This window comes from Mustela putorius, unplaced genomic scaffold (assembly GCF_011764305.1).
Source record: "Mustela putorius furo isolate JIRA1106 unplaced genomic scaffold, ASM1176430v1.1 tig00000095_pilon_pilon_pilon, whole genome shotgun sequence".
NCBI lineage: Eukaryota > Metazoa > Chordata > Mammalia > Carnivora > Mustelidae > Mustela > Mustela putorius.
In genome coordinates this window covers 14,488,094-14,507,598 of record NW_025421280.1, presented here as the reverse complement: position 1 = coordinate 14,507,598, position 19,505 = coordinate 14,488,094, and the positions used below count along the sequence as shown (strand labels likewise).

Sequence of the window (19,505 nt, the reverse complement as noted above, 5' to 3'; positions counted from 1 at the left end):
GTAAGCCACCAACGGTCAGCACTGAATGTGACCCTTACTCTAGCTTTGTACTGAGCACAGGGACAAAATGCCTCTTCAGCTACTTTTTTTCTCACAATATTATGGTGGCCAACACATATATTTTATTATTATGGTTAAGTCTGTTTCTGAGGAGAAAAACTAAACTGCAGTGACTGTAGGCTCTGGAACAGGAGATATATGGATGTACTTTATTTCACTGTGGTCTTATTTTGAATAGTTCATTTGATTATCTTTCTTGGAAGTTACAGGAAGGATTATGTAACTATAGTGAGACTTCCTAGTTTTCGAGAACACCTTATAAAGGGAAGTCATGTAATTTTAATTTCTTCCCTGTTTTCTAAAGGGAAGACTAGCATTCTGAGGCTGTGTGCCCTCGGGCAGGTCACTCCTCAGAGAAGATTCTGAGATTCTTGCTCTGAAAAGAGGATGAGAACACTTACCTACATCCATTTTTGCCCATGTCTCTGAAAATTTATTTTAAGATTTTACAAATGACCGGCGTGCCTGGGCGGCTCAGTTGTTAAGCCTCTGCTTTCTGCTCAGGTCATGATCCCAGAGTCCGGGGATCGAGCCCCACATTGGGCTCCCTCCTCTGCGGGAAGCCTTCCTCTGCCTCTCCCACTCCCCCTGCTGTGTTCCCTCTTTCACTGTGTCTCTTTCCATCAAATAAATAAAATCTTAAAAAAAAAAAAAAAAAAAAAAGATTTGACAAATGACCAGCATCTAGAAACCTGTAATTTCCCTGTTTTCATGATCTTCAACTTCATTCTCTTGGCAGGTTGCCGTGGTTTCAGTAAATGTGCTAGTGTGAGGTTATCTTTTTAGAAAATCGTCTCACAGTTCAAATTGATTAGAGCCCCCCCCACCAAAAAATATCCAGCCACTTATGTGTTGAGTTGGCGGAAGTAGAGGCAAGACAGAGTGACTTGGGTTGAAAATTGATATGGAAATGGGAATAATAGCTGTTCTAGGGTTTTAAAAGTTAAAATCTTATGGGGTCTGTTCCTTGCTCGATTTACTGGAGTGAAGTTTGTTTTGGTCAATTTTCTCAGATTTATTAATTATTAACAACTGAGGGGCCCCCTGGTGGCTCAGTCGGTTGTTGAGCATCTGGCTTTTGATTTCAGGTCTCGTCTTGATTTCAGGGTCATGGGTTTGAGCTCTGAGTTGGGTTCCATGCTGGGTGTGGAGGCTACTGAAAAAAAAAAAAGAAAGAAAAAAGAAAAAATTATTAACACCTAAATGGTTATTTTTATGAGTAAATTAGGAAAAGTACCCAGCTGAGATTTTTTGCAATTTAATTTGTCTGGTGGCATTTAATTTTGAGTGTTTTATTCACTTATGCAATATGAAAAATGTAGTTTGATTATATTTGGGTAATTTGAAACAATTATGTCTTTTTAAGAAAATTTTAAATAATTTTCACTGCGAAATAGTTGATTTTCAAAAATCGATACTCAGTGGTATTCTCAGGGCTCTGCATTTTATTTAGATACTCCAAATACAAGCACATTTGGAGAATTGTGTATGTTCTTTTATTTTTTTTTTTTTTTTTTTTTTTTTTTTTTTTTTTTTTAAAGATTTTATTTATTAATTTGACAGAGAGAAATCACAAGTAGACAGAGAGGCAGCCAGAGAGAGAGAGAGAGGGAAGCAGGCTCTCTGCCGAGCAGAGAGCCCGATGCGGGACTCGATCCCAGGACTCTGAGATCATGACCTGAGCCGAAGGCAGCGGCTTAACCCACTGAGCCACCCAGGCGCCCCGTGTATGTTCTTTTAAACCCTTGGATAAATGTGTGCTAAATTAAACACAAGTGATAACTGATGAATCTGTTGACTTTAGATCTAAAGTAAAATTCTTCAGTTTTACTAAATAGATGCAACAAATAGATAGCACTACTGTTTTTTATCATGGGAAATTTCAGACATACTCAGAAGTCGAATAGTGCAAACACCCCTGGACCCAATGACTGTCTTCAGCTATTGGCTCTCCTCTTTTCCTTTCATGGATTATCTTGAAGTAAATCATAGATGTTTTATCAGTCCACGCAGATAATGACCCACTCTTTAAAAAAATAAATACTTCAGGGGATGGCTGGCTGGCTGAGTTGGTAGAGTATGTAATTCTTGATCTTGGGATTGTAAATTCCAGCCCACGTTGGGTATCAGTTTACTTTATTGTTTTGTTTTGTTTTTTCCTTTAAGATTTTACTTATTCATTAGAGAGAGAGACAGCAGGAGTGGGGGAGAGAGGGAGAGGCAGACTCCCCACTGAGCTGGGAGCCCAATGCAGGACTCCATCCCAGGACCCCAAGACTCCCAAAATCATGACCTTAGTCAAAGGCAGATGCTTAACTGACTGAGCCAGCCAGGTGTCCCTAGAGCTTACTTTAAAAACAGTATATATATGCACTTTGAAATATATAATGTGTATATGAAGCATACTTTAAAATTTAATGCTGTATATGCCATAGTACCATTATCACACAGTGGTGCCTCTTGAATGCCGTTGATGACTTCACAGCCTGGATTTCCAGCTTTGTAATAGCGGTCTTAAGTATTTCTCATAGGCAGGGTTCTCCTATTTGTAGAAAAAAGTGCATTGTTAGGACATTAATTTCTGCTGGGATTAATGACTTCTACCTTCAAATTAAGTTTTTAGTTTCAAAAAAGTAACATTACATAAGATTCTTAATTTTAAAAATTATTTTTTAAAGGCATTTTGTGTGAACATATGGAGAAACATTTTTTCCAAAGGGCATCCTTCCTTTTCTCATGCAGATTTTAAATCGTGGATGCAGGTGGCCAACTAGAAACAGCTTATCATTTGCTTTTGGAATTTAATACAAATAAAATGCTTGACTTTTTGAGGTTCTTTGAAATTGAACATTAACCACAAAGCAAGGAATCAGAAGGTGGCCTAAGGTAATCAAGATTCTATGTCAGAGTAGGTTATTCCCCATTGTTCATTACTGTGTGTCTTGATTCTTTCCTTTATAGTTCTAGCCTCATCTTTTATGTTAACTTGTTTATTAAATTTTTTGCCTGACTTGGCTAAAACTTGAAGCTCCTCATTGAAGACAGGATCTATGATTCTTTTGTTCTCCACTGTAGCCTTAGTACATAGAATAGTTTCTGGCATATAACATATGCTCAATAAATATTTACTGAATGACCGACTGAATGAATGAATCAGTAGGTATGTTTAATGCTTCTAGCAGCTACTTGTACAAATTTTTACAGTAGAATACTTAGGGGATATAGGATTCTTGTTTTGAAATCCCCGGTGATTCTTGCGCTGTTTGCATCTATAGGTAATCGCTTAAATATGAATTCACATCAGGACCAGGAACAGCCTTTTGCGATTCCTTTGGAGAATCTGGCTTGAAATAGTACCCAGCTCAGGAAAAAAGCCAGAAAACACACCATGGCTAGAGGAAACTATGAGAAAGCGGATCGTCCTGTCTAGGGATGGAGCTCAACACTCAACCTGCCCAGACAGAACAGAGACTGTCTTAGGGTTCTAAGACATTTAACTTAGCATAGCACTTTTCTTTTGGTAGAAAATGTTGATGAAGTATATTCCCGTTTGTAATGTGTCTCCAAGATGTGTTTTAACGTAGCTGTTGTTTTTTAATTTATTTGAAATACCTGTCACATGCCTTTTTCTACTAGTGCAAATGAAGGGGAAAAATGTCTCTTATTGCAGCTTCAGATTTATCTATAGCAGATTAGAAATACATACCTTAAAAGTGCTTTTTCAGTAGACTCTCAAGGAGCCAGTGATAGATTATGTGGCTCTATGTCAGTGGTCAACCGACTGCCATTTTAACTCACCGACAACAATTCCCCAAGGTCACTGATAACCTCACATGCCCAAGTTACTGTGCGTGGAAGAGCCACACTGCTATACCTGGCCCCCTTTTAGCCAAGTGACGTAAGCCACAATGGGCAGGAAGTCTACAGCGCCTACGGTGTCTACAGCAGGTTCTCCGGCCCACTGTGAGGATCATAAAACTGTGTTCATTTATTCCATAAATGGAAAGATTCTACTCTGAGACAGATCCTGGACTTAGGAAGAGGAAGACTCCCTCCTTGTTCACAGTCAAGTAGCAGGAGAAAAGGAAAAACAGAAGTGAATGGGAAGAAATACAACATTTTACCAGATCTGTTGATGCCATGGACTAGTCATGCCCCTCATTTCCATAAACCTGCCCTCATATAGTATCGAGATTCAGTGCTTTTAAAGTAAAGAGGAGACACAAAGTGTAAAAAACAACAACAACAAACCAAGGCACTCCCTATGTTCTTTAGCGAAGATGAGGAATCAGAACTGGCATGTTTCCTCCTCGTATTGCTAGTTAAGCCTGTCTGAGCTAAATAGATCAGCATTTGCTGGCAGGTGTACGGCAGGCTCGGTTTCTCGCCGGCACATCAAAGGGCATGATACAGTTTTCCTTAGACCACAGGAGCTCACCTGGAGTAGGAGGACTGCTGTTTCACGCCAGGATTTAAACAGTAGAAAGCAGGGAGATCTAATTATTAGAAAAAGTAAAACGCCAGAAGTAGCTTGACTGTATGAAGCGGTAAATGTATCAACCTTTCTCTAGGTGAGTTCTTTCTATTTTCTTGTCAGGTTAAAAGGCTGCCTCCCTGGAGACGGGGAGTGGCCAAAATGGATTGGCCTCTGGCAAGCATCTTGGAGGTGACCAGTTGTGTTCTAATTTTAGATAATCGTGGTAGATTAAGCCATGAGGTATGACAGGATGCAAAATGTGAAGAGCAAGTCTAACACCACGCTAAGTGTGAATGAAAGTCTGAGAGTTGCCAATTTTATGAGGCGTTGAGACACCTTTTCTGAAATTTGACCTAAGGGGTAAAAGAGTAGGCTTCCCTATCTGAGTAACATATGTGCACTACAGAGCTTAAAATTATCTGTTGCTTATCTATAGATTACCTTTGTTTTGATCATCTGTATCAAATCTGCTATTAAATATGGGTTACCACATTCTAAAAATAGGGTTTATTTCTTTACTCCAGTAATTGGAGTTCTTGACATTCATAACCTTTTCCAGTGAGGCTTACAGCAGAGGGTCTGTGATGCGGGCCCTCGATCATTAGGATTTTAGGAGTCCTCCCCTCTCCTGTCAATGACACCGAGTTCTGGTATTCTCTCTTAGGACAGCTGGGGGTCTTTTTGCCATAACCCTCGTAATGGTCATTTATACGGCTCTGCTGGGCTGCCGATGGCCCTGCAGCAGCCTTCTTTGTTCCTGGGGCTGTGTTCCTCAATGCAGAGAAAGGAGGTGTCTCCAGCAGATGGTCGGATCTGAGAGTGTTCCCCCACATCCCAAGCTTCCTGTCCCCTCTGAGTACCCATTTTTATCAACACAAAACTGAGAGTTAAAAGGCCGAAAATAAGATGGTTAAATCACTGCAATGATTTATCTATTTTTGTTATTTAAAAGCCAGTCTGCCACTATGTATATATGCCCTTGGGGTATGTCAAGCCATGATTTAGAGCCTGAACCTTCCTCCTAGTTCCCTTTACCAAATTCTGAGCAATGCCTTTTGCTGATTACAGTCCAGACTCTGTTCCTGCTGGGCCATATCCCCACTCCTGGTTTCTTTTATGTATTCTCAAAATATTTTCAACAGACACGCTATGCTAAGCAATTTCCAACCTAATGGGGATCAGTTAAAATGAGAAAACGTGGAGTTGTATTCACTGCTTGTTCTCTGCTCTCTTACATAATTTATAACGTGTTCTACTCAACTACCTGAGTATTGGTCGGTGACTTCTGAGCCCAGTGGAACAGACGTTCATAGACATTTCCATCGTAACAGCCAAGTGCTGAATTTAAACTGGGATCCGTGAAGTCAAAGGCATCAGTTAACAAGATGGCATCCTTCCTGTGAGAGAAAACAAGAGTTTGTGAGTATTTTAGATTGCTCTTATGAATCTAATTAATCAGGGATGGTGAATAACAATACCTAATTAGAGGCTAGATCATTATTCACTTATTAACAACTCAGCTTTAAATTTTTTTTAGAACTTTTGATTTTTGATCTGTTCTCTACACAACTATAGAGCCCAGCAGTCTTCAAGGCCTGCTACTTAAAATCAGCACCTCCCTGTCTCCCTTCTACTTCCCCCACCACTGGAATCCGTTTCAGTCCTTAAGCTGATATATTTTGAATGTCTCTATCTTGTTCGGATTGCCTCTTCTGGATTGTTCTGTTTTAGATATTATCTGTCAACTCTCCATTACAAAAAGATAAGGATATGTTTTTGGTCCCCTACCCTCACCCCTATATGTCATTCCCCCTTCCCCCCCACCCCCAGCCCCAGCCCTGGCATTGCTTCTCCTCGGCCTTCCTGCTCCTAGTATAGTTATGAATGAGTCAGACTTGCATTAGGGGCTTCCACTGTGATGGCTCTATATGTGTGTATGATGGTGACTTCATGTATCCTGCTCACAGCTGAGCTGTGTCCCTACCAGGTCTCTCCATTCGTGATGTACCTCCTGGTCTGCTGCTTCTCTCCCCCATTTCCTCTGTCATCATCCTTAGTGATTTCATTGCTTACATGAATGTTCCTCTAAAATGTGGCCTCAACGTTCTGGGATCTTCTCCGCTGATCCTGTTGCGCTGTCACTCGCCGGCAGGAGCCCTCCCCAGGTCTCGGTCCTCCACATGGGCACCTTTTCTGGGATGGCGATGTGGGGTGTCTTCCTGTTGCTGGCTCCGGCCCTGTTAGCTTACTCCCTCTAGAGTTCTGACTCTGATAGCCCCCCCCTTTCTTTTTCAATCAACGAAATATGTTTTATTTTAGCCTATCGAATGAAGTATTTTAAACAAATGTTCACATGCTTCTCTTCCTTTTTTAAGGAAAGGATCTAAAGCATAACACTGCCATTGTTTACACCCAAAGCAGTTGAGCCGACTGGGATACTGTACCTACCTGTTGTCATCTCTGGGTGACCCCTCACCATCACTGTGAGAGCATTTCCATTTCAGGCTGTTCACACTTCTTTGACCCTATCCACACCCACCACTTACTTCATGTCCCTCATCCTCCTGGTGGCCTCCCTTCCTTCCTTATTCAGCTGAAATGCCTGGTCTGTTACATTTACTCCCTCAAAAGCAGATTCAGCAGTTTTTCACTGACTCTGTGCCTTTGTAGCTATAGGTGACTGGGAAACCAGTGCCAAGTGGTGTATGTAACTCCCTTCCTGCTGCCTAGTGATCATATGACATCGCTCTAATTCCTTTACACTCCCATTCTCTTAGATGATTATTTCACACCTTCTCTCTGAATCTTAAATGCACACTCCCCGCCTCCCCATCTCTCTTACTTAGATGACTTTTGGTTCCATTTCACTGATAAAATAGACTCAGTAAGAGCCCAGCCACAAGTTCTCGCCCATATATTTCTGCGTGCTTTCTCTTTTAGTACAGGTATGCTTTCCAAGTGCCCAGCTCACTTCAGTCCTTCCTCGTCCATTAGATGCCTTCCCCTCTTGCCTTCTAGAGAACATTCTAGAAATTCTCTTGCCTTTCCTCTACAATGTCAAAATCTTTCTCCACTGGGTCATTTTCAGATACACACGTGCTTTCCTATTTCGCATCTTGAAAACAAACTTTTGAGTCTATTTTTTCCTCTCCGTCATCTACTCCAGATCTTGGCTCCCCTGTATGATAAAACTCTTTAAAAGTGTTGTGCTTGTTTATGCTTTGCTATTTTTTCTCCTCCACCTGTTCTCTGAGACTAGATCCGTTCAGGTTTTCACTTCCACCACTCCACTGAAATAGCCCTTGTCAGGGCCACCACCTCTCCTCCTCTTTGGAGTGTCCCAAGACTCAGTACTGGGGCATCTTGTCTTTTACAGTCACTCCATGTGATATCCTTCTGAGGGCTTTAAATACCAGCGATATGCTAATGACTTCCAAATTTATCTCTCCCGTCTCACTTACCTGCTTATTAACATCTTTCTTGATTTCTAACAGGCTCTTCAAAGTGAACATGTTCAAAGCCAAACTCCTGATCTTCTACACCTTCTGCACATCCTGCCCAAACCTGGTGCCTTTGTAGCGAATGGCAACTCTGTCCTGGCCAAAAACCTGTGCTGCTCTCCATCGCTTACACCCCACATCTGATCTGTCAGCAAATCCTCCTCTACCTTCAAAATACACCTAAACTTCAGCCCTTTCCCACTACCTCCAGGGCCATCACCTAGTCTAACCCTGCATCATCTTTCCCGTGGGTTACTGAGGTAACCTCCTAGCTGGGCTCCCCGCTTTTTATTCACCCTCCTTGCCCAGTCACTTCTTAATATGGCAGCTGGAATGATCCTTTAGAAAAAATTCATCAGATGATCGAAATACTGAAAACCCTCCCACTCTCACACAAAGTAAGAGCCAACATCTTAAGTCTTGGCGATGATCTCCACCCCCTTTTGCCCCTGGCCTGGTACACCCTAAACTCTCTGACCTCTGCTGTCCTTCCCCCACCTCAGTCACTGTTGTCTGTTCTCTGGATGGACACGCCAAGCCTGCTCTCGCCTCCAGCGTTTATACTTCTCTGCCTGGGGTGCTCCTTTCCCAGCCAACCCCGTGGCTTCTCTCCTGTCCCTACCCCTTGAGATCTTTCCTCAAACATCACCCTCCTTGAGAGGCCTTCTCTGACTTATTTAAAACTACAGTCCCCAGGGCACCTGGCTGGCTCAATCAGTAGACGGTGACTCTTAATCTTGGGGTTGTGAGTTTGGGCCCTGCCTTCGGCATACAGATTAAAAGTAAAATCCTTAAAAAATAAAAGAAAACTACAGTCCCCCACCCCCCACCCTGCTTTGTACTCCCAGGATTCCTGATCCCCTTCCCTGCTTTCCTTTTCTTCATAGCATTTACTTACCATTTTGCACACTGTGTGCTTGACTTATTTTTTCCGTGTGTGTTTGTCTCCTCTAGTCTGTAAACATCTATGGCCTTTTCAGTCTGAAACTTGTGCTCTTCATTTGAGGAGTATTTTCTTGAATTATTCTGTTAATGGTTTGTTCCCTTCTATTTTCTCTGTCTGCCCTTTCTAGACTGCTTTTTCAGATGATGGACAGTTAAGATCAGTCTTCTTGCTATTTTTATCTTTTCTAATTTTTATCTTTTTGTCGTAACTTTCAGTTCCGGTCCTTCCACTGACTTTTTCATTTCCACTATCGTTTTCTGGTTTCACAGAGTTTTGTTTTGTTTTGTTTTCCCCTGAATATTACTTTTTAAGAAATAACATTCTTATTTTGTGCTTGCTGTATCTCCTCCTAACTCTTTAAGGATATTACTCATCTTTTTAAAAAGATTCCTTTTCCCTGAAGATTCTCTTGTGCAGTCCAGTTTGTTTCATTCTTGCTTATTGGGGGTCTCTTTTATGTCAGGGGTTCCCCCCCAGGTGTCTGGGGATCCTGAGTGTCTAATCGTAGCTATGAGTGGGGCACTAGCTAGCTGATTACAAGTCTGGATGTGCTTGTCAATGTGTGGGATTCAGTATGGGGTGAACTGGGGGGACCCATGTGTCAGTATCTTCAGTTTTGTCTCCCTTGGGCTGTTCAGATTCTCCAGAGAAGGAGTATGCTATCATCTTCTTGTAGCTACTGGCCTGGCTGCCAGTTTTCTGGGACCCAGGGGAAAGAGGGCTGAGGGAGGGGGCTTAGGTTAGCACTTAGCCTATAAACATTTATCCAGGCCCCTGTTTTCTGTGGGTAGCCTCATCTTCAACTATGCTCGATGTTCCCTGGCCCACAGACCGTCTGTGTGCCCTTCTGCCAGGGTGGAGTCAGAGAATCTCAAAACTGCTTGCAGAGAAGGAGGGGAGCTAGGAGTTCAGCTCCTTCTGAAATAGACTTTCAGCCCCTCCTGTGGGTCTTCCCTTCACCCTGATTGCCAGATGTACACAGTGCTGTTAGTTCTTGGGGTTCTTTTTTTTTTTTTTTTTTAAGATTTTATTTATTTATTTGACAGAGAGAAATCACAAGTAGGCAGAGAGGCAGGCAGAGAGAGAGAGAGGAGGAAGCAGGCTCCCTGCTGAGCAGAGAGCCCGATGCGGGACTCGATCCCAGGACCCTGAGATCATGACCTGAGCCGAAGGCAGCGGCTTAACCACTGAGCCACCCAGGCGCCCCAGTTCTTGGGGTTCTTTGGTATAACTTATTTCCCACTCTGGTTTGTAATTCAGTTTTTCTCAGCTCTGCCAAGTCACTGTCTATCTACTTTCTTACTTTCAAGTTTCCTCCCCTGTTTTTTTTTTTTTTCCCTCTTTTTAAAATTTTTGTTCAGTTATTTATTTGAGAGAGAGACTGAAAGAGAGCATGAGAAGGGGGAGGTGGTCAAAGGGAGAAGCAGACTCCCTGCTGAGCAGGGAGCCTAATGTGGGACCCAGTACTGGGACTCCAGGATCATGACCTGAGCCGAAAGCAGTCGCTGAACCAACTGAGCCACCCAGGTGCCCATCCCTGGTTTGTTCTTTTTGTCAATTTATACCTTTAAAAAGTTTTTAATCCATTTTCTGGTATTTTCATGGGTTTCAGGAGGGAACAAAAGTAAATGCATATGGTCAGTCTGCTGTCTTCACCTTGTCTGTCCTCCACCTGAGATTTTATGACCCCTTAAACAACTGTAAACTGTGGGTCAGTTAATTACCATTACACAGAGAGCTGGTTCTTAGTGTCACATGAAATAGTGTGCCATCCTTCATTTGTCATCTCAGAAATCAGAGGGTGATACTAAGTAATCAAGGGAGGGAACTGTGACACAGAACTGTGACACAGAACTGTTACACGCACGATGTCTGTTACATACCTAACTCCCTTGCAGTGATAGGAATGTTACTTAAGAACCATAACATAACATGGGGGCGCCTGGGTGGCTCAGTGGGTTAAGCATCTGCCTTCGGCTTGGGTCATGGTCTCAGGGTCCAGGGGTTGAGCCCCACATTGGGCTCTCCGCTCAGTGGGGAGCCTGCTTCCCCCCCCCCCCGCCTGCCTCTCTGCCTACTTATGATCTCTCTCTCTCTGTCAAATAATCAATAAGATCTTAAAAAAAAAAAAACAAAACCAAAAAACCATAATGTGAGTAAATCAGTTTGTGGGTTAAATGCATTCATAAGTTGCCTGTTTGTGTCAGTGCTATTGGTTTTAAGTTGCAAATCTCCGGCACCAAGGCAAGCACCTAGAAATGCTGTAGCAGGTTTTTTTTGTTTTTTTGTTTTTTTAAGATTTATTTATTTATTTGACAGACAGAGATCACAAGTAGGCAGAGAGGCAGACAGAGAGAGGAGGAAGCAGGCTCCCTGCTGAGCAGAGAGCCCGATGTAGGGCTTGATCCCAGGACCCTGGGAACATGACCCGAGCCGAAAGCAGAGGCCTTAACCCACTGAGCCACCCTGGCGCCCCTGCTGTAGCCGATTTAAAAAATCATGCTTCTGAGGTGTTAGGGTGATCTTTTGTGTTTCATCTATGTCAATCAGGCTAGAATCTTATTGACTTCATATGCTTTAAAATGCAGAGCATTTCATGGGTGCCCAATGACTTAGAGGGTTAAGCCCCTGACTCTTAATTGTGGCTCAGATCATGATCTCAGAGCCCTGTGCCTTGGGCTCTGTGCGCAGCAGGAGTCTGCTTGAAGATTTTCTCTCTTTCCTTCTCCCTCCGTACCCATGCCCTGCTCAGATACTCTCTCTCTCTCTCTCAGATAAATAAGTAAATCTTTTTTTTTTTTTTAAGATTTTATTTATTTATTTGACAGAGATCACCAGTAGACAGAGAGGCAGACAGAGAGAAAGAGAAGGAAGCAGGCTCCCTGCTGAGCAGAGAGCCCGATGTGGGGTTCGATCCCAGGACCCTGGGTTCATGACCTGAGCCGAAGGCAGAGGCTTTAACCCACTGAGCCATCTAGGTGCCCCTAAATAAATAAATCTTTGAAAAATAATAAAATGCCAAGCATTTCAGAATTAGGTACACTTGAGCTTGACCTGTGTAATACTCAGTTCTGCTATTAATGGTTCTCACCACTGGATTCTCTCTATTAGGAAAAGTTTAATACCTGGGCCATACTTGTAAAAAATGTATTTTTGATAGTTTTTGATGGTTTAATTGAACATTTGCTGACCACTGAATATCTATTAGGTGCTTATATGGACTCATAAATGGTCTGTAGCATGTTGCATGTTGTTAGAAATAAAAATAATTTGATCTAGATTTTTTAAAAAAAACTTTGTCACAAGTAGCTTATTGGGCTTTTTTTATCATCTTAGTCTTATAGATAGTGTGAACTATTGGAGGTTCTAGGGGAAAAGTCTCTCTCTCTCTCTCTCTCTCTCTCACACACACACACACACACACACACACACACGTGATACCACCCCACATGAAACAGTCATCCTATTTTCTCAGAAAAGTTGCACTCTCAAGTAGCCCATTTTTATCCTAGAGACAACAGTGCCTACCCTGTTTTGTTTGTTTCTTCCAGTGCCCTGTTCAGTTTGGGGCTTTGGTTTCAATGTTTTTAAAGTGATCATCTAGATTATATACAATGTAACAGAATGGAAGGGCCGCATTAGTATGTCATGACCCTGAACTGCACGCATTTAAGAACTGTTTGTATTATTGCTTTATGAATCTTTGTATAAATGACCAGGTTTAAAAAAAAAAATCATGAAGCTGAGCGAGGATTAAAGTAAGTTTAGCCCACTTAGTAAGGGTTTGCCTGAGCCCATTCAAAAAGACAAGGATCTATTTGAAACAAATAATCGCCCCACCTTAACTTTAACACAGTTGAAGAGCATATTCTCAGGTCAGGCCCCAGAGTGCCCCCTGATCTCCCCTGGCTGATTCTGAGACCTGGGGCAAGGTACTTCCTCCCCTCAGCCTGAATTTCCTCCCCAGTAAAATGGGGAGATTAATAGTGTTCATTTCAGAAGGCTGTAAGGATTAAAAGAGATGATGCATGTGAAAGCTTTTGGCATAATGCCTGGCACATATATGTGTTCCTTAAATATGAGCTATGATGAAGACTCATTATTACATGCATACAATGCATATAATAATGCATACTATGCATACTATGAATACGGTGGGATGCTTCATTTAGATACTCTCCTTATTTCCTTTACAGTGTTGAAGAGTATTTGGTGGCGATTATTTGTTTTTAAGCATTTTTATTTCTAATTGTTTTTTCATTTTTTTCCTTTCATTAATCTATCACGCTTTACCTTGAGGTAACTGTGCTACCGGGTCAGCCTCTCCAGGGTGGTTGCTGCTTCTACCGGACCCTGTTTAGCAAAGTCCTGGAGCGCCAGGTTTCCGAGTGGGAAGGAAACCAAGAGTGTGGGGCTCTTCTCGGAAGATTAGCATGGTCTGAGGGTCTGGGGGCCAGCCACTCACCGGACAAGGCCGAGCAGCTCCAGGTAGCCGGTTCTCACCGCATCTACTTGGGCCCCAGACAGGAAGCCATCATGGAGAAAGTCAGCAGCGTTAGTCAGGATGCCGTGCAGAGCATAGAGGTCACAGAGGCGTTTGAGCACCTGCCAAACCGCTGGCTTGTTTTCCAGTTTCTCCAGAGTTTCTGTAAAGCTCTTCACACTGATATAGTAGCAGTGTGCCTAAAAGACACGAAGATCCATCAGCTTCCTATTTCTGACTCCAGAAGTCATCTTGGAAGCTGGGCAAGACTGCTGGGGTGAGGTCGCTGTGGCCATGTGTCCCCCCCCCACCCAAGCTCACCGCGGGTCCCCATGGGGTGTGTGCGCGCGTGTGAATATGTGTTCGCACATGTGCTCTGGTTGGGGGCTTGTGGGCTCTGGGACTTGGTAGCTTCCCCATTTTGTTTGGGGAAATTTCAAGGAGGTTTGAAAATAGAAAGAGTACAGGGGTATTGGAGGCTGGCCTGGAGACAGTGGAGGACAGCACCACATTTCTGAAGAAAACAGCTGTTTGTTGTTTGCCGTGTTCAAGGCAGCAGGGTGTGTGTGTGTGTGTGTGTGTGCGCGAGCTTTTGTGTGTCTCGGGGTGAGAAAGTAGAGGTACATGATGGACATAAAATGTATCCCAGCTAGAAAGTAAATTCTGCAAGGTAAGCAGGGCTGTTAGTTGACCCATACCCAACAGTCTGGCTTTGTCAGTAGTTCCACTTGGTAAGTGACCGCAGCCCTCAACCTAGTGAGACTCCCCTCTCTGTCAAGCCAGGATCCTTCCCTGGGACTACCTCCTCCCCACAGCTCTGCAAATAAAGGATGGATGCCTGACCAAGCAGGAAGCTTTCAGGCCCCTGCTCCTGTGACGCCTGTAGTGCTTTCTGATTAGTCTGTGCCCCCCTGCTGGTTGTTGAATATTTTTGAATATTCCCCTTCTCCCCAAGACAAATGCATATTATTGTTATCAAGTTAGGTATACGAATTCCGTGGGGGGTGGGGAGAGGGAAAAGGCAAACAAACAAAACTCTTCTCAAATGTTTATGTGCATACAGATCAGCTGAGCATCTCGTGAAAATGCAGATTTCCAGGTAGCTTCCCAGTAATGCCTTAAGTAGCAAGGCTTAGACTGTCTGGAGGGTTCAAAGAAGTCTGACAAGGGGCAGGGACAGGGCCGGAGTTATTGCGTGCACACTGGACTGTGCTTGCAGGAGGCTGCCCCAGTCTGCTGGGGCTGCCCCCTGGGGCAGAGTGAGGCAATGACCGACCTGCAGTGGTGAGGCTACCCCCCCCCCCCCCCCCCCCCCCCCCCCCCCCCCCCCCCCCCCCCCCCCCCCCCCCCCCCCCCCCCCCCCCCCCCCCCAGTGAAGGGCCGTGAGCCACACGGCTGCGGAAGTGGGGAACAAAAGCAAAAGAAATGTAGATAAGAAAGAAATGTAGATAAGATGAAATTTTCCTCTAACTTGCAGCCCGCTGACAAATACTTGAGACAGACAGAGTATGACATTCCTCCAGGAACTGAACTGCACAACTGAACTGTCTTCATGTTAATGCCTTGCTAGAGGGGAAAAAACACCTTAGCTTGACAATAACGGGGCCTCCAGGATCCAGTGTCTTCTCGAATGTATGAAAATCCTTTTTGAAAACTCCTTTTGTCTCTACCCCTCCCAGTTTAAATGTATGCAATGAATCGCTCCTCATACTGATGAAGTCCCAGAACCTAAGTCAGGTTCGGTGGGGTGAGGAGGTTCGGAGCCGACGACTAAAGAAAGAATTCTTAAGACGTCATTGGTGCAAAATGGGTGGTTTATTAAAGCACGGGGACAGGACCCGTGGGCAGGAAGAGCTGCTGCCCCGGGTTGTGAGGGGTGGTTGGTTATATACACAGGAGTTGGGTAGGTGAGGACAAAGGGGTGTCCAGAAGGGCTATTGGGGCAAAGAATACTATCAGGATATTGAAGGCTTAGTTGCTACCAAGTAAAGACAATTGGAAGTCTGGTGGAATGTTACATTCCTGCTATCAAGCATCCTTGTTAATGAGATTTAGGTTTAGAAGAAATTTAACTTTATTTACTTTTCCTTCTACTTCCACCTCCTTCGGTTTTTTATGGAGGGGAGGGTGACATTAGGCTTGAGGAACTGAGTTCTGTGTCTTTGGAAATTGGGCTATTGATAAGGTAACTTCTTTGTTGTAATCTCAAGGACATTTGCAAACCAAGGGAGACTCCTGTCTTGCAGGATTGTGATCTCAGCAAGTTAACTATTTATCATTTTATGGCAGTCTGGGGTGCCTGAGGAATGCTACACATAAGGAGGGGAGCGGATGAAGGGGGGGGGTGCAAGGCGCCAGCTTTTGCTTTGTCCTCAGCCAGCCTCCTGCTCCCTCATCAATACTCCCAGGGTAGCTCTTTCTGCTCACTGGTCCTGCTCCCGGGCTTTAATAAAACCACCTTTTTTGCACCGAAAATGGCTCAAGAATTCTTTCTTGACCATTCACTCCCAAGACACACATCAGATCACATCAGTTGGGATTTCTTTCTGTGGGGGTCAGAGAGCCACAGTTTTCAACAGGAAAGTGAGCCCATCAGGTTTCTCACTTGGAAAGGATCTGCCTTCCCCATGGAGGCCTCACACCGGGGGTTAACGACACACTCTGCCGCCAGGACCTGGTGTGCTCCCAGCCACACTGGGTTCACAACAGTTGGGTGCAGAAGGGGAGCAGATGTGCGTTGCTGCCTCTGCTGAGTCAGAAAGACCCGGCTTCCCTTTTCTCATCTGAGGACCACATCCTTAAACTCTCAGGGCCCTGGGCTGTGGAGTGGAGTGGGAAAAAGCTGCTGGAGGGTCTTGGCCTCCGTGGCTTCTGTTCCGGTGACAGGGTGAGCCAAACTTTGGCACCATGCTCCAAATGCAATGAACTCTATTTACTTTTTGTGTGTGTTGGTTTAAACCTTGCCTCCTGACTAATTTGGTGTGTGGAGTGGGATATGTAGCATTTATATGCTAGGTGCATTTTATGTTTTACATGTATTAACTCATTTAATCTCCATAATAATCTTAAAAAGGTAGGTACTATGATTGGCTCCATTTTGTAGATGAGGAGACTGAGGCATTGAGGGATTAAGTTCCTTGCCCAAGGTCACCTGGCTAGCAAGTGGTAGTAACAAGATCCACACCAAAATAGTCCATCTCCTGGTTAAGCATCTGTACTCTTCACCATTCCCCTGCATTGCCAAAGCCATGAGAGACGGAGGCTGGATTAGAATGAGGGCCAGCATTTGCTCCCGTGGTCCTAGGGACAGACCTCTCTCCTGAGCAGGGTCTCAGATAATAGGACCAGAACTCGTCAGAACCTAAAGGTCTTTTTCATGCCCCTTTGTTTTACAGACTGGGAAGTTACAGCCCAGAGAAGGAAGGACACTGGAGGTCACATAGTGAGGCCGGGTCATGCACAGAGCTGGGAACAGAACCTGGGCCACCACTCTGCTGCTGTCCCCACTCCCCTTTTGTTGCTCACTCTCTACCTGCATATTTATGGTTTCTAGATGGGACTTGGTGGGTGCTTAAGAGTTCTGTAGAGTAGATGGTTCTTCCAAAGCATGAAGCTCAGAAATTGCAGATTTCCCTGCCCCTTCTGACTTCGGAGAGTCAGCTTGGGCACCATCTCCCCAGGAAGCCACTCTTCTTCAGCTTACAGTGGCCGGAGGAGAAGGGACTTGCTCTTCTCCTCTAGGCTGGTGGAACTCTCTACCCTCGGTAACCCTAGAACTCGGGGATCACCTCCCTCCCTTACACACAGTGGCTCCCTGAGGACACAGCTTGCCTCTGTGAGGGAGAGGAAAGCAAAGCATCTTAACTATTTTCTACTTCTGAGACTTAATTCTTTTGAGTTCTGCTTCCTCATCCTTGAAATGGAGATTATGCTGCTCTCCCCCCCCAGGGTGGTATTTAGTAATGAGGTAACCCTGGCATGCAGTGTCCACTCCACTGGAAGACAGAGCACAGATTTGGAAAACGGATGCATCATGGGCAGCTGGGGTTCCTTTTGTGCTTGTCTGATGAGAACACAGCCTTGGCTCACCCTCGCCTGTGTTGATAGGACATTTAGCACAGCAGGGAGTGCTTCTGCAGTGGACACAGCCTGGAGGATGGTGGCCCCTGTAAGACCAGCACCAGCTGCTGTGGTAGAGGGGGCGAGTCACCAGGGGGCGCTCATGCCCAGCCCGCGCGGCGAGGGCTCTACAAAGCACTCCTAGTTCTTTTCTGCCAGTTCCTGGGCCTGATGCTTGAGGATCCGAGCATTCATCTTGGTTTTCCAGCGGTAGGTAGGGACAGAGTCTCAGCTGCCTAAGCTAGAGCTCAGGACTCAACCTCTTTCCCAGCCCACTACTCTAAGAAGCCTGTCACTATCTCCTACCCCCTAAATATGTCTGCATCCACCCACTCTTCTCCATGCCCTCTGCCAAGGTCATGGTCGGGACTACCGCTGCTTGATCCTAACTGGCTTCCAGCCTCCAGTCCATTGCTCCCCAGGCAGCCTGCATGATTCTTCTACAGTGAAACTCTGATCACCTCACTCCCATGATACAAAGTCGGCCAAGGCTTCCCATGGAACAAAACCAAACTCCTCATAGTGAGGCAGAAGGTCCCAGGCCTTGCCTATCTTTCTCCATCCCCTAACTGCCTTCCTCTCCTGGGTTCAGTCTTCCTCCTTGAGCTCCTCCTTGGGAGGATTTGCATTTCTTCAAGCACCGGGCCTTTTCTTGCCTCTTCCTTTTCCATCTGCTGTTCCCTTTGCCAGGAAACCTTTGTTTCCCAAACCACAGCATCTACCCTTTGCCTGGCTAATTTCAGCTCCTCCTTGAAGTCCTGGCCTCTACGTCCCTTCTGGGAAGCCTTTCGGATTCTCACGCCGGGTAAGAGCTGCACCTCTCTGGGATCCCACGGCAGCCTGTGTCTCACCATCACAGTGCTGCCTTGATGGTACTGGGTGTAAGGGCACCACGGAGGCCCCAGCCCCCAACCCATGCCTGGTGTTGAGCGGGTGCTCAAATATTTGCTGACTGAATGTGAATTATGCACAAACACAAAACATAGTAGAAATTGAATCAGACATCTAAGGCTTGCCTGTGGGGCTAAAGGGAGACTTGACCTGCTTTTCTATCTGGGAGGAAATATTTGAACAACCTGAAGCAAATCCAATAACACTGCCTCATTACATTTTTCCCTAAGAGCTGTCAGCAAGACTGCTTTGGAGTTAAGTCCTTTAATTAAAATACCCTGGACGAAAGCCTTGGAAGTGAAACGAGGGCAGCCACGGAGCCGGGCTGGGGAATAATGGCAGAGCTCAGATTTGCTCAGCGTGACGGTCTGCTCGGGAATCAAACAGGTCCCTTTCAGCTGGCGCTTCAGCTGAGGGGCAGCTCACCTTAGCAGTCTGGAGGTGTATGACCGTGGTCTGGTTCCATGCCTCAGCCCAGTCAGCCCCAGATCGTATCAGAGTCTCTAGGTGATGCGCTGAGTCCTTTATGAGCCTGAAGGCCAGAGGAAAAAAAAAAAAGGTTCCATTTCCTGACTCAGTGGGAAGGACACTGGTGGAGTCTGGTCTCAGGCTACCTGGGAATCCCTCAGAAGTAGAAATGCAGTCATTCCCATTGATTGACTATTGGTTTGTGTTGCAAAGCTAAATGGTGACTATACATTCTCTCTCTAACCCTTGTAAGGCTAGGCATTCTCAATTTACAACGGGGAAAGCTGAGTCCCAGACTGGCTCACTTCACCGGTCTGGGGTCACACAGTAAAGGGTAGAGCTGTCCTGACCTTGGAGCTGGAAAGCCTCAGGGCTCTGGGGCGGGCACTGACCCTCCTTTCTAATGCAGAGGCCACCTTATGTCAGTGTTTCCACACCATCCCTTGACTGCCTTCTGTGGCTGAGCAAGGACAATGGTTTTCCTGTAAAGGCTACTGATACCTGTCAGTCACCTGGTCTGTTCCAGGTTCTACCTAAGGGACCTTAAAAGGCTAGAAAAGA

The 19,505-nt window shown here is 45.0% G+C and overlaps 1 protein-coding gene across 6 annotated transcripts in view; it reads right to left on the bottom strand.

Annotated features, from left to right (window-relative positions):
• Positions 1-726: 726 nt before the first annotated feature.
• ACOX2 (acyl-CoA oxidase 2) overlaps positions 727-19,505 on the bottom strand; it is a 33,297-nt gene continuing 14,518 nt past the window's right edge. For 4 of the 6 annotated variants that reach the window (XM_013053458.2, XM_004738271.3, XM_013053474.2 and 1 more), the window contains 5 exons: positions 18,903-19,008; positions 13,449-13,666; positions 5,802-5,934; positions 2,499-2,602; positions 728-1,216 (listed from right to left, as the gene is read on the bottom strand). In XM_013053458.2, coding sequence (XP_012908912.1) covers positions 2,540-2,602; positions 5,802-5,934; positions 13,449-13,666; positions 18,903-19,008 — 520 coding nt within the window. In that variant the 3' untranslated portion in view covers positions 728-1,216; positions 2,499-2,539. Of the gene's footprint in view, positions 1,217-2,498; positions 2,603-5,801; positions 5,935-13,448; positions 13,667-18,902; positions 19,009-19,505 lie in introns of all 6 variants that reach the window. The other 2 variants (XM_013053470.2, XM_013053473.2) reach the window with 2 other exon arrangements.